We start from the raw sequence: 15,649 nt of genomic DNA, 5'->3' as shown, positions 1-15,649 counted from the left end.
TGATTTATTCCAAGCACAAGTAAATTTACACTTCAACAATTTTAAAATATCGCCAAAACCTACCTTCCTAAATTGAACATATTTGCCTTTTTATATTATCATCCTATATTTGTCTAATCAATGTATTTTGCCCAGTAAAAAAAAAGTAGAAGGATTACAGATGTTACATAAATCATGTACACAGAGTGCATCATACAGAAAAAACTCACTTTGACAAGACTTTAAATGGCGACTAAACTGCGTTGTTTCGTAAATTAGAAATTCAACTCATGAGAAATTTCAATTTAAAAAGGATCAAAAGGTATATCCAGCTTCATTTTTTCTATAACTGTAATTTCAGTGAGAGTCCAATCAGTGTGTTGATTAAGGATCATTTTACGGAATTAATTATATATTAAATGATCACCTTTTAAATACACTAAGTCTCATTTTCTTTATAAAAAAGAATGTCTTGTAAATTCTTTTGTCACCTAAATTACAATTTAAAACTCAGGAAGAAAAATAGGACCTTTAAACCTGCTGTATCCTCCAAAAATTAAATACCAACGATTTACTAATATATATTCACAAAACCAACGATTTACTAATATATATTCACATAATGTATTTAAATCCCACATGTCATGCTTTTATTTTTTTTTATGATAGTTAAAACTAATGTAGTCATGTATGTTGTTTACTGCTCCAACAAATCTGATTTATTCAAAATTTAAAAAGGTTAAGGTATACATGAAGATGTACTCTTATTAGCAATTCGTAGAAATACGTGAACTACTTCATTTTCTAAATAATTTACCGATAAAAAGCCCTGAAATGTGAAATATTGCAGGCAAATACATACGCATACATTAATATCAATTAATAAATCATAGTTTGACTGAAATTTAGAAATTAAAACAAAATTCTCAAAAACTACACAACCTTTAGAAAAAGATAAAAGTTACTCACCTAGGCTCCTTTACAGGGGCTTTGTTATCCCGTGTGTCCTTCCGGGGTGGACATTCAGAAATCTGAAATAAGGAATGGAACAAAAGGTCATTGCACTTATTACGGGAATTATCCGATAGCCATAACATTTTACTGTCTCCACTCCAAGACTGCAGCCATAGATGAATCCATTGTTAGTACAAAGGGGGAACAGGTTGTAACATGCTTACAGTTCATCACCTAATGCACAACTATTTTCATTCCATCTTTGCCAACAAACATGTTATAATGAAGTGTCATGCTATGTGTGTACAAGTTGTTATTTGATAAGGGAAAATGAGCTGAGATTTAAACTGACAGATCAATATCAAACAAACTCAGAAAAAAACATGCAGGATTTATGTCCCTTCAAACAATACACAAATCAATAAATAAATTGTATCGGACTGCTGAGACATACTAATTAAAGAATTTTTTGTAGTACATTATGTGACCTAATCTTAGGAAAGATTTTCGCTGTAGGCCTTTTGTCATTTGTAGATCAGAAGTAGAATGTCATTAATCAATGTTTATCTCTGTAAAGACATGGTTTTTATGTTATTACACAACCACTAAACCATTTGTGTTGGTGAATAAGTCTCTACAAATTTTATGGACGTGCTTAATATCTTGTACAAATATAAACTTATTATTGACACGTTTCTTCACAACACATACTTCATAAGCAAGTTAACTGACCTTAAACCATGTCGCACAAGTATTTTATATGGTATATTTAACTTGTATACTGCCCCCTACACCTACATTTCATACTGACCAGGGCCAAAGACCTCAACGCTCTGGTGTTTTGACCTCAATGAATACACTACAAGTCGTACATCCTAAGGCTAAGCTTAACAAACTATATAAAAACTGTGCACACTCTAGTAACATCATAATTGAATGACTGTTGCTTATGTATATTATCAAAGGTGATGTGTGGTATATCTCAATAAACCAAATACCGGTAACATGATCTTGAGGAGTACATACATATGATCCTCCAAAAATAGAACGGTATCTTTTTAATACTATCAAAGATTGTCCTCAGAAAAGATTGTAACACCCTCCAGACACAATATTCTGATGCCAGATCAACCAGTCTTTATTCTTATTCCTGGATTTTACTTGCTAAAGGTGAAAGCAGCAAATACCAACTTTCAAGTGTTTGGTTTGCCCTGGTTAGGATTCAACCCTTCAACCTCAAGCACTATAGACAGGCACAATACAACAAAATATAGGCAAGGCTATTCATTTCAATAAATTGTTTACTGTCAGTAGTTTCCACTTCTTGTATGCCACATGTTGTAAAGTTTAGGGACTGCCATCAGAATTGTGATCTAAATTGTCAATCATGTACAGTAGAATCATTCCTGAGGTAATGTTTTGGTTACTCTCAAAGTCCATGATTTAATAAACTCAATATAGCATTCATTCAGAATTTTTTTAAATGTTTTGTAATATTGGAAAAGTTGTGATGGAATAGGTTATGCACAAATAAAAATTTGTATTTTAAATGTTGATAGAAATATTTGTAAACAGCTTCTACTGAAATCACAATAACTTCTCTCATATTTTTGCTAATTCATCAAAATCACATAAAAATAAATACATACAATAATTTCTGAATTTCAAGTATACAAAATTTAAGTAAAAGAGGCATCATTATCTGCCCAAGAATGATCTCTAGCTGTCTATCAACTTATGTTGGCAGTTTGCTGCCTTATTTCATTCACCCCAACATATCCTTTTATTTCTATTTTTGTTCATTTGAAGATAATGACTATTATATAAATGCTCCTGAGGAGAAAACTTGATAATACCTTTATTATTGATGATAGCACCTATCTATTTATGGCGTGTTAAAGTGATTAAGCTACAACAATACACAAACGTATATGGACTGTAGCTGTACAGAATTAATCTAGGTAGCCTTTATAAACTTCTATATATAGAGATCTTGTCTGTAGAAAATGATCTTATTATCAAGCTATCAATGTGATTACAAATTTACTGTCAACTTTGTCAATTCTACAAATAGCTTAGGAAGCAATACACATGACATTGAAACGGTCCAGGAAGAAAGCAAAAGTTAACCAGGTGCTCCGCAGGGCGCAGCTTTATACGACCGCAGAGGTCGAACCCTGAACAGTTGGGGCAAGTATGGACAAAACATTCTAGCGTGATACAGCTCTGAATTTGGATTGTGATCAAATTTTTGACATTACATGGTTTTTTTTTTACACAAAACAAATGTCAAGATTTTACAAATTTTACAATTAAAGATTTCTTCTTCAAACTTTTTAAATCTAAAATTAAATAGTTGGCACAGCATAGGTTTATGACACAGAATGAATGTGGTCTAATGAACTTAAAAGTTTGTTTTTGCCTTTTAGCAATTCACTATGCTGTTGAATATTAATCCTCTCAAAAAAATGTTTGAAGAAATTTTCTTTTTATTTATGAAATCTGAAATGAGAAAAATTTAACCCCCCCCCCCCTTTTTTCACATCCCTGTTTCCCTTTTTCCAAAACTGATATCAATTCAAATTTCTAATGGAGTTTGCAACAATAACTACTCTTTTAAATACATCATAAAATATTAAAATGTAAAATAAAGTGCTTGTTATCACTGAATGGTAAAGATTGGTTGGTAGTAAAAGTGAATATACATTGTTTATTGTATAAAACAATAAAAAAAACTTCATCAGCAACATTTTATATTGGCAAATTTCCAATGAAGTTATTTACATAAAGTAATGGGCAAATAAAAATAGAAAATGACATCATAGTCATGTCTGGCAAATGTCCAACATACATTATCTAAAAACATTTTAGATAAGCTAAGGAAATAAGATGTAAAAAAACTGCTTGTTATCACTGAATGGTAAAGATTATTTTAATTTATCAGTTGGTAGTAAAAAGTGAATATACATTGTATATTGTATATAACAAAGATTTAAGTTGATTCTGGACAAAGAAAGATAACTCCAATTAAAAAAAAATCTTGCTATTGCACAATATTTTGCAATTAGATATTTCTTGCTTACTATTCTGGACAAAGAAAGATAACTCTAATTAAAAAAAATTTTACTATTTCACAATATTGTGCAATTAGATATTTCTTGCCATTGCGCAATACTGTGCAATTGAAAAGACTTGCTATTGCACAATACTTAATATAATAATTTTAGATCCTGATTTGGACCAACTTGAAAACTGGGCCCATAATAAAAAATCTAAGTACATTTTTGGATTCAGCATATCAAAGAACCCCAAGATTTCAATTTTTGTTAAAATCAGACTAAGTTTAATTTTGGACCCTTTGGACTTTAGTGTAGACCAATTTGAAAACAGTACCAAAAATGAAGAATCTACATACACAGTTAGATTTGGTATATCAAAGAACCCCATTTATTCAATTTTTGATGAAATCAAACAAAGTTTAATTTTGGACCCCGATTTGGACCAACTTGAAAACTGGGCCAATAATCAAGAATCTAGGTACATTTTTAGATTCAGCATATCAAAGAACCTAACTGATTGATTTTTTGTCAAAATCAAACTAAGTTTAATTTTGGACCCTTTGGACCTTAATGTAGACCAATTTGAAAACAGACCAAAAGTTAAGAATCTACATACACAGTCATGACAGTTAGATTCGGCATATCAAAGAACCCCAATTATTCAATTTTGATGAAATCAAACAAAGTTTAATTTTGGACCCTTTGGGCCCCTTATTCTGTTGGGACCAAAACTCCCAAAATCAAACCCAACCTTCCTTTTATGGTCATAAACCTTGTGTTTAAATTTCATAGATTTCTATTTACTTATACTAACGTTATGGTGCGAAAACCAAGAAAAATGCTTATTTGGGTCCCTTTTTGGCCCCTAATTCCTAAACTGTTGGAACCTAAACTCCCAAAATCAATACCAACCTTCCTTTTGTAGTCATTAACATTGTGTTTAAATTTCATTGATTTCTATTTACTTAAACTAATGTTATTGTGCGAAAACCAAGAATAATGCTTATTTGGGCCCTTTTTTGGCCCCTAATTCCTAAACTGTTGAGACCAAAACTCCCAAAATCAATCCCAACCGTTCTTTTGTGGTCATAAACCTTGTGTCAAAATTTCATAGATTTCTATTAACTTAAACTAAAGTTATAGTGCGAAAACCAAGAAAATGCTTATTTGGGCCCTTTTTGGCCCCTAATTCCTAAAATGTTGGGACCAAAACTCCCAAAATCAATACCAACCTTCCTTTTGTGGTCATAAACCTTGTGTTAAAATTTCATAGATTTCCATTCACTTTTACTAAAGTTAGAGTGCGAAAACTAAAAGTATTCGGACGCCGGACGACGACGACGACGACGACGACGCCGACGCCAACGTGATAGCAATATACGACGAAAATTTTTTCAAAATTTGCGGTCGTATAAAAAAGATATTCCTAGTACCGGTATTCATATATATTCGGTGTTTCTATGGCTTTATTTGACTTCTAAATGTATGAAAAATCAATTTTCTAAGAGCTACTGTAAATTCAAAAATTATTGTGTGCATTTATCACTGCGATTTAGGTAGAATAGACGAAAATGTGAGATTAGTAATTGTGATTTCAGGGAAATCTGCATACAGATATAAGCATCAGATATCAGAATGCGAGTTCTTAATATTGTGTTTTTCATCCACTCGCATTATTCACATTCATAAAAACCTTGCAATATTTTCTGAATTTACAGTATTACAATTACTATGTGATCAGAACCTTATTTGACCTTTAAATAATGAGTTCAAATTATGTGTTAAAATTATTGAAAAGACAAAAATTGGGAGTTTATCGGTATTTGAATTTTTTAACATATTTGATTTGAGATTTTTCAGACACATTGTTGAGTAAAAATCAAGAGAAATAATTCATACCTTAATGGGTTCAACGGGTTCAATGGGTTCTTTCTCCACCTCATCTTCACTGTCATCACTGACAGTCAGATCTCTTAATATAATATCATCATTTCTGTAAAATAGAAAAAAAGACTATCTGTACAGTTATTCTAATAAGTATACAAATGTGTTAAAAGACAACCACAAGTTACAACTGCATATATAGTTATGTACCATAAGTACTCCTGTTCATTTGTAATTTACTTATGGTACACGAGTAGGTTCAACACCCCCAACAAACAGGGAAGAATACAGTTGTGTATACAGAGTTCTTGAAGTCTTTCATCTAGTGTTTCTTTACGAAAATCTGCTATTCCTTACTACTATTTTTATATACCAAAATCGTGTTGTCCTTTAAACAAAATTGTGTTGGTCAAAACCTACGGACCACCACTTTCCAAGACATGTGGAAAGCTAATCAATTCATATTTCAGAAAGAGTTGTGATGTAATAATGTGTTGATGTAATAGCTGTCTCTTAAATGTCAGCTGTTATAAAAGAATTCCTTGCAAATTTCTGAGCAGAATAGATACACATACGTTGGAATTATAATGCATTGTAGCTACTAAATACCTTGTCGTTGCATAAAATGTAGCAAAGTTACCTTGATGACAAGGGCAAGAACCAGATCTAAATGACAAATAAATATCCAAATGATACAATACAAGGCTAACCGTAGAAAAAAGGACAAAATTAATCATGCACATTTATTACACACAGTATACACACACATGTATATCAAAAGCGCTCATAGTAAACATGGCAATGTTATGTTAAAACATGACTTTGACAGATTTTGTACAATACAAAATAAAGTATGTAATTTAGGTAAATTTTCTGTCAACAACAGCAGCTACACCAAGCAATATTTGTACCTAACCACAGGTAAGTTAATGAAACAGGTGTTAGAACTGGTGAACATTACCTGCTTCTCCTGTATAATTTATACTCAACATTAAAAATCTTTCCTCAACATGCCATTTCATAAAAAGAGTGACAACTAGAAATTAAGTAATCAACAGATAAAAATCACTGTATAATTTATATCTTTCTGACCTTTAAATTATACCCCAAAACGACAGAAATTGCTACTTTGTAACTACATTTGTAAATATTGTGCATTACATTGTACTCTGTGTATGTACATGTAAGATATTAAACCAACATCAATATAGCCACATAATTTTCTCTACTCCACGTCAACAAAATATCCTGCCCGATTATCTGTAAAGCTGAAGTAAATGGAATGACACTACCCGTCAATTTATTTGTTCTTTTTAAGGGAGAAAAAGGATTGGATAATTTTTTTTGGATGTAATAATCTTTACAATACAAAACTGATAGTAAACCCAAAGACTGTCCTTAATAACCTTAATTTAACTCATATAAGTGAGATCATTCAATCGTCTTGTATTGCCAATTGGCAAAAGTTCAGGGGAAAAAAAGATTCTTTAATGAAACTAATTCAGTAAAAAAGAATTTGAACTGTCTTGCCTGTGGCGAATTTGGAATTTAAAGGGGCAATAAACTTCAAGCTTAGGTCAGCTAAATGGTCAAAATTAATAGTACAGGTTTAAAAGTCCATGTACACGTAATGAATTAACAATCAAAATTGTTTCAACATTTTATTCATGTATAATTTCTCACTTTTAGAAACACATAAAGATTTAAAAATGACAAATGGAGCAAGAAATTTGGGGCAAGGTCAAGTGACAATGTCTGACTCAAGGCTTCCAAAGCGGTCATATATTCCGGACTTGACCGAAACTTTCATAAAAAGTTGGGCTGCTCTCAGCCTCAAACGGTCAAATAGAATTGGTTTGCCACTTTTTGTTATTCAAGGCATTTTTCATAAAACGGTCATTTCAATTTTGACCAACTATCTATCATTAAAAATGTCTGTTTGGGGCTTTGGACATGTCCGCTTGGGCATACTATTTCACAAAGATATTTCGGTCATAATTGGGTGTATTACAACAAATGCAGCGCATATTTAAGATACTTTGAAGTGTCTCAGTTAGTCTAATTCTCTGGGTACATAAATGTACGGCTTGGTTTTAGCTTGTGTACATCAATAAAAAGACTCTGACTGACTGACAAGTTCTCATTTAAAATATTCTCATCATCCCAGTTAAAAGTAGGTACAAGTCATTGAGGTTATTTGCAGAAATGTGCACATCTTAACTACGACAACTTATATGGTATTGAAGAAAATTTGATTTATTTTATTTAAACAATTGGCTGAATTTTGATTGTACTAAAACCTTTAGAATCCCAGTCAAGAAAAATATGATGACCTTCATGAAACAGATGAATCTGTATTAATTTAGTTTTTTGATTGATTAAATGTCAAGAATAAAGATTGTGGATTCTAAAGTTACAACCCTGTAATTAGATACAATGGTCCCTCATCATATTCTTACATAATTTATATCCTATAGGCTATTATATGTTAACTTAAATTATTCAATCCATTTTTACAGTGTAATACATAATTCTACATGTTATATGTGTTAGGGATGTAGTGCCAAAAAAGATTTTGTATGATGGTTAACAACAAGGATCAGAATCAGAAACACTCCACTTAACCTTGCAATGTTTGAAAACAAAGAAGATCATGAATACTGGTCCAATATCTGTATTGTATCAAAGCACATGCCAAGAATTCATGTATAAACCAAACGTGGGTCATTACTGAAGTTCCACAACATGTGACAAATATTTCAAACTGATAAGCTGTCATCATTTCACTTGGAAATTTGTTTGATAATTTCTGCTGATTCAGCAAATCTTGAATCTCTTTAAAAACTAAGCAATAAATGTCAACAAACTTAACATTGGGTCCCTTGGGTGATTAAAAAGAATACATTAGCAACAATCATTGAAGAGAATCCAAGAGCCAATCATCACATGTAATTATTCAAATTGAAGTAAGTTTTATAATTTATTGGTTTTGATCTATCAACCAATTTTTTTCCTCTGATTTCTATGTAAACTATGAACTTGAAAATTGGATAAATTGTTGCTGAGTTTGAGTCATAATTGAGTTATCCTCCTTTGCATGCAATATGCACCTAGCAATATGCACAATCAAAACAAAATTCATCAATTCAATTCGACTAAAAACCAAATAACAATGTCCTACTTTACATCAACCCATTTCTCAACTGTGGTTACTAATAGATCAAATGAAGCTCCTAACCTGTTTATAAAATCAAAATTAATATTGTAAGATGTACTTTATTATGACTTAGTGAATTACATCAAATATCCTGAATAATTAATGAGGAACAATTTATAAATTGTAATACATAATATGTCCTCACTAGGTGTATTCCTGGGCTATATGTTTCCAGTAGATTAAACCTGCTAATGTCTAAAATCACTTTTTAAATACAATATACCATGATAAAAATCACACAAACTGTTACATGTTATTGACAATGTCATTACAATACTTCCACTGATGACATTTCACTGCTAATATATTGAGTTCTTAAGTAGTGAAATATCAAGCTACTTACCGTTATTATAATTCTCTTACACAACATTTAAAAATACCATCAAAAGTTTAAACTATAGTTTCAGAATACAACTATATTGTACTTGCACTTGACACATTCTCATGGTAAGTAGGAATGCCTTTCTATTGTATTCACTATTGGCAGTGTTTTATAGACATGAAATTGAGTAGGAAAGAGAGAAGCTCTGTAATAGATATGAAGAAAGGAGACCTCTACTGAACATCTGTCATCTAATAACATCCAATAAAACTTATTCGAATCAGTTGTTGAAAAGAACAACCATACATGCTTTAAGTAGATCATGTACTTTCATTCACATTTTTAGGTGAGGTGTAAATTGAGAAATTCAATACATGTTGGTATTCAGTTCAAAATTAACAATGAGGAAAATTACTATTTTACTGGAGAACAACTAAATGTCCTTTGTATAAGATATATTGAATAGAGACTGAATTGCTTGTGCCTAAATTCCAAGTCATAAAAGAGCTTTTTAAAGGCATTTGGTCTCTAGGCTGAGCTTACTCTGCAAGCTTGATAAATACATGAAATCTGTTAGCATATTTGGATGAACTGATAACTTTTTCTTTTTTTTGGTAACTAAGTTCAACATTCAAGTGCTTATATAAGAAAGTAATCTGTAGAAATTGACATGACAGCTATCCAACCACAAATCTCAGGAAACATGAAGATTTGAAAGTAATTACATGGAGTACAACAGGTCTTAAATTTTCCACCTTAAAAGTTTTTCAAGGCCACAATTCTTCAAAGCAGCCATAGCAAATAGTGGACTAGATCTCTAAATGGTCAAAAGCATTAATAAGTATGGTCAAAAAAGATAGTTGGTATCATCTGGCTGATGAAAATCATTAAATCAAGTATGCTTGGGGAAAAAACTCCCTACCCTGTTATTGTCAGGAGTCCAAATGTAAAAGTGAACTCAATATGTAAGTCACTATCATAACTTCTATCAATTTAAACAAAAATTTGGCTCAATATTCATATAGGCATAGTAAAAATATGGTTTTAAAACAATTATATATGGGTTTTTTTAAAGAACGTTTCAGAACCCTTAGACCAATAGTAATACTTCATATACACTTGATAATTAAATATGGAATTAACCATCCATAGAATTAGAAATTTTTATGCGAGTATCTTCAAAGCGAGGTCGATAACATTTATGGACATGCCCTTAAAGAAAATTCAATTTCATTGATAGATCAAAAGAACAAACATCATTGATTTTTTAACATTATATTTAAAATACATAAATCCTTAATCGGTGTATAATCATAACCTTTTTTGCACTAAGTTTAATATGAAAATGCTTTATAATGAACATTAGTAAAACAAAGATGTACAAAGGAAATATGATTGATTTTATCTCGTGTTTCATATCCTTAAAATACCACAAACTTAAGTTGGACATTATTGCACTTAAGTCCTCATAACAATAAATACAGCATGAACAATTTACTTTTCAATTCTTTTTTTTAATGCTTAAACTAAAAGACTAATACATGCTTTCAAAAGGATCAGTTCAAGTTGAGATCCATTACAGATTTAAATCATTTTGTCTGTCTTTAGAGATGCAGGTAACTTATATTGTAGATTGTCAAAACTTTTGACTTTAGCCATCAATCAATACTAAAAATCCTGGTGGCCATCTTTGATTGCAACTAACACTATTGATATTCAAAAATTTTAATAAGCAACTATTGTAGTCCAATCAGTACTAAGAGCAGATATAGTTACACCTGTGCACTATTGCATGATCATCAATCTTAAGTACTGGAAATTCACATATTAATAAGCAAGATTCACATGGCCAACCATTAACCGGAGATTCAGGAAAAGCTGGATACTGATATATATATATATATATATTAATGATCAAAATACGAGTTCTGATTATTACAATAGTCACCCAGTCTCATTATTACACAAATACATCACAATCATTTTTGAATTTACAGTACTGAACCTTCAATATTCAATCATTGGTAGGTCTAAAATTGCTCTTTGTTGAGGTGCCTAATATTTGATTGAAGAGTTTAAGTTCATGCCAAATTCAACTGAAGAAAATCTCATTAGTAAAGTCACCTCCAATACTCCTCAAACCACTCATTTAAAACATTAAAGTTTGGAATTTCTCCATTATGATATAACTAACATGTGGATTACACTGATAAAGTTTTACATAATACTGTAAACTGGAGTATTTTTGGCAGGTGTTATATTCCTGTAATTCATGACTTGGAACACTTCAGGTGGCTACTTATTCTAAAACATCTTGATGACTTTCTTAAATACAGCATCTATAGGTTGTGAGGAATGTGAAATTAATAAAAGAAACATGAAAACTGGCATGCATAAAATTCCAGTTTACACAATGTAACAGCAAGATATTTACTATGAATTTTGTTCTATCTCAAGACAATTTACACTTTCTGTATTTAGCTGATTTTTGTCTCGGAATGACCGAAGATCTGCTCCGAATAATCTTCTTATGTAAAACAACAATCACTTTTCAAATTGTGATATGAAACTTTATGGGAACTTGTGTGATCTTACGTAACGGTAACAGCAGACAAATTTGCATACAATTGTAAAATTAAATAAAAGTAGACGTATCAAATGTTGAAAACTTACTTTTCCTGTTTAGCAGCTAGTGGTGGTTTGATGGGTGTTTCTGGTGGTGTGATTAAAGGCTCTATAGGAGCAACTAAAGGTATATCTAACTCTAAGTCATCTTTCTTGAAGTCGTTTGTTATTATAGGGCATTTGCTTAGCTTGGATTGAAGATCTGAAATAAATAACAAAATTAGTTACAGATACAAAGCCCTATAAAAAAGTATTTTGCAATGTCTTTTTAACTTTATTGTGGCTTCATAAATTTTTTACATAATATTGCACTTGTTTATTTATCTCAACTTCCAAATCTCGTTATAATGCAATGGTTTTACTTTGATATCCTTTAATAATCTCTTTTAATATTTCCAACAGAAAGTAACTAAAAGTAAGCGTGCAATAAATCTTCAAAATTCATGACTGTAATCTTAATTTAAACCAATTTTTACTTTCAAATATTATATTGCTATACAATAAAAGGGTTATTGCATGAATATTGGGGAATATTGTCCCTCATAGAACATATATTGCACTTGCAAGCTCGTGCAATATAAAATTCTACTTGGGACAATATTCCCCAATATTCATGCAATAACCCTATATTATAGCATAGATTTCATTTATTTGGGCTTCTAGAATTTGAGCTTTAAAATTGCACTGGTTTCATTTTATTTGGATTTCTTAAGCTATCAATATAGCACTGGTTTTGCATTATTTGTGCTTCTGAAGCTCTTGATATTGGACTGGTTTCTCTTCACATGACTTCATCAACTCTTTATATTGCACCAGTTTACACTCATCTTTGAACACCATGCAGTGAGCTTCACATGGGGATGTAATCTTTAGTTTGAACATCTTCCTCAGAATAAAAGGTGCAATCTCTATACACAATAACGCTTTAAAACCACTTCCATGTTTTCATTACTTGTTCTGTGTAGCAACGAAATAATGGAAATTAATGATGCTGTTAGACAGAGAAAAGATCCTAAATCGGCCCAAGAGATCCACAGAAATGATTCTCCAATATATAATTAATCCACATGGGGCTGAAGTGATCAATGTTGAATCAAACAAAATCACTGTTGTTTTACAGGATCTTTATCCTTTAGGTGACAGAATGAGTAACCTATATGTTGTTACCTATAATAGATTTTATAGCCTATGGTCTGTGTAAGTTCAGTAGCAAGGTGTGATCATCCTAACAGAAGTATAAACATGTGTGGAATGTTTACACAAATGACGAGTTTTGTGTAATTAACAATGATTTAATTATAATGACAACTACCTACCTTAATGAGCGAGTAACTGCTGATATACAGTAAAACCACGATTAGGTTTACTTTCAAGCAGATTACTGTATATGATAAAAAAGGCCAAAACTTTTATCATCCAGAGGTGAAGTAAAGCAATTGTTCACAAGAATAACAGGTGAAGAATAATTAACAGCCAAAAAAATGGAAAGGTCAAAAGTGGTCAGAACCTGTCTATTAGGAGGACAAAATCTGTTATGAGGAAAGATTAGAAGATTAAAAAATATTAAATTAACACTCCAAATTATATCACTCAGAACTTTATTTCCTTCATTTTATGATTTCAGTATTTATAACTGAAACAGACTTTTTTCGATGTAAACTTTATGTGTTTGCAGCCTAGATATAAATCAACAGGAATTGGTAACCGTATGACACCTGAGGTGAGGGACCATGGATTAATTTTTCTACTGCATACAGGACGGGAAAGGTAGAAAACCGATGTACTGCATATATCATTACACATAATACATTAAAAAAGTCCTTTACATAGGTAAAACACCATCGGTTGGCAAATAGGTAAGGCTCCAACAAAAAGGCTGACTTACTGCTGGGCTCACTTTTTTACATACAAATGTATGACTTGAAATATTTATTTAGATATTAAGCAAACCATCCTGTTACATCTTGATTTTTTTTTTGTTTACTTAGGAAGCACACGGACATGATATTTCTTTGCCAGCAATGAATGATGATGTGAATACTTTCATATCTGGCCTTACTGAGGCAAGGTAGACCTATATCAAGGCTCCAATGCTACATAACACCTGGATATAGTTAAGACATTCAATAGGAGTGCATAGAGAGTACATACATGTTAGACAACAGGATGTCAGGTTAAAAATTCGTAAGGGTTCCACGGAACCCAGTGTCTCGCCTACTTTTGCTGTTAATCGCAGACTCAACACAAGAGTGCACACACTGAAATGTCTCGCCTTCTTTACTAATCATTGATATTATGTTGATAGTCCTAAGTATAAAGCGTTATTACAACTGTCACATAAACTTAACATTAAACAAGATAGTTAAACAAAGACCAATGAACCATGAAAATGAGGTCAAGGTCAAATGAACCAAGCCAGGCAGACATGTACAGCTAACAATGCTTCCATACATTATAGTTTAAGAAAAATAGACCAAAACACAAAAACTTAACACTGTCCAATGAACCATGCAATTGAGGTCATGGTCAAATAAAACCTGCGGGACTGACATATAGATATAATATATTTCCATACACCAAATATAGTTGACTTTTGGCATATAATATTAGATAAAAAGATCAAAACTTAAAAACTTAACTTTGACCACTGAACCATGAAAATAAGGTCAAGGTCAGATGACATCTGCCCGCTAGACATGTACACCTTACAATCATTCCATACAACAAATATAGTAGACGTATTGCATAAAGTATGAGAAAAACAGACCAAAACACAAAAACTTAACTATAACCACTGAACCATGAAAATGAGGTCAAGGTCAGATGACACCTGCCAGTTGGACATGTACACCTTCCAGTCCTTCCATACACCAAATATACTAGCCCTATTGCTTATAGTATCTGAGATATGGACTTGACCACCAAAACTTAACCTTGTTCACTGATCCATGAAATGAGGTCGAGGTCAAGTGAAAACTGTCTGACGGGCATGAGGACCTTGCAAGGTACGCACATACCAAATATAGTTATCCTATTACTTATAATATGAGAGAATTCAACGTTACAAAAATTCTGAACTTTTTTTTCAAGTGGTCACTGAACCATGAAAATGAGGTCAAGGACATTGGACATGTGACTGACAGAAACTTCGACCTATATACAAAATATGAAGCATCCAGGTCTTCCACCTTCTAAAATATATAGCTTTTAAGAAGTGAGCTAACACCGCCTTCGCCGCCGCCTGATCACTATCCCTATGTCGAGCTTTCTGCAACAAAAGTTGCAGGCTCGACAATAAAACCTGCTCGACTGACATAAAGATCATAAAATATTTCCATACACCAAATATAGTTGACCTATGGCATATAGCATTAGATAAAAAGACCAAAACTCAAAAACTTAACTTTGACCACTGAACCATGAAAATGTGGTCAAGGTCACATGACATCTGCCCCCTAGACATGTACACTTAACAATCATTCCATACAACAAATATAGTAGACCTATAGCATATGGTATGAGAAAAACAGACCAAAACACAAAAATTTAACTATAACCACTGAACCATGAAAATGAGGTCAAGGTCAGATGACACTTGCCAGTTGGACA

The 15,649-nt window shown here is 31.8% G+C and overlaps 1 protein-coding gene across 1 annotated transcript in view; it reads right to left on the bottom strand.

The window, feature by feature from the left end:
• LOC143042499 (uncharacterized) overlaps positions 1-15,649 on the bottom strand; it is a 66,881-nt gene that overhangs the window by 33,646 nt on the left and 17,586 nt on the right. The window contains exons 7-9 of the mRNA XM_076214821.1: positions 12,089-12,242; positions 5,892-5,985; positions 949-1,010 (exon numbers count right to left, since the gene is read on the bottom strand). Of these exons, the coding sequence (XP_076070936.1) occupies positions 949-1,010; positions 5,892-5,985; positions 12,089-12,242 (310 nt within the window). The remainder of the gene's footprint in view (positions 1-948; positions 1,011-5,891; positions 5,986-12,088; positions 12,243-15,649) is intronic.

Source organism: Mytilus galloprovincialis, chromosome 8 (genome assembly GCF_965363235.1).
Source record: "Mytilus galloprovincialis chromosome 8, xbMytGall1.hap1.1, whole genome shotgun sequence".
NCBI lineage: Eukaryota > Metazoa > Mollusca > Bivalvia > Mytilida > Mytilidae > Mytilus > Mytilus galloprovincialis.
The sequence above is the reverse complement of the archived record's forward strand: the minus strand, read 5'-3'. Positions and strand labels throughout refer to the sequence as shown.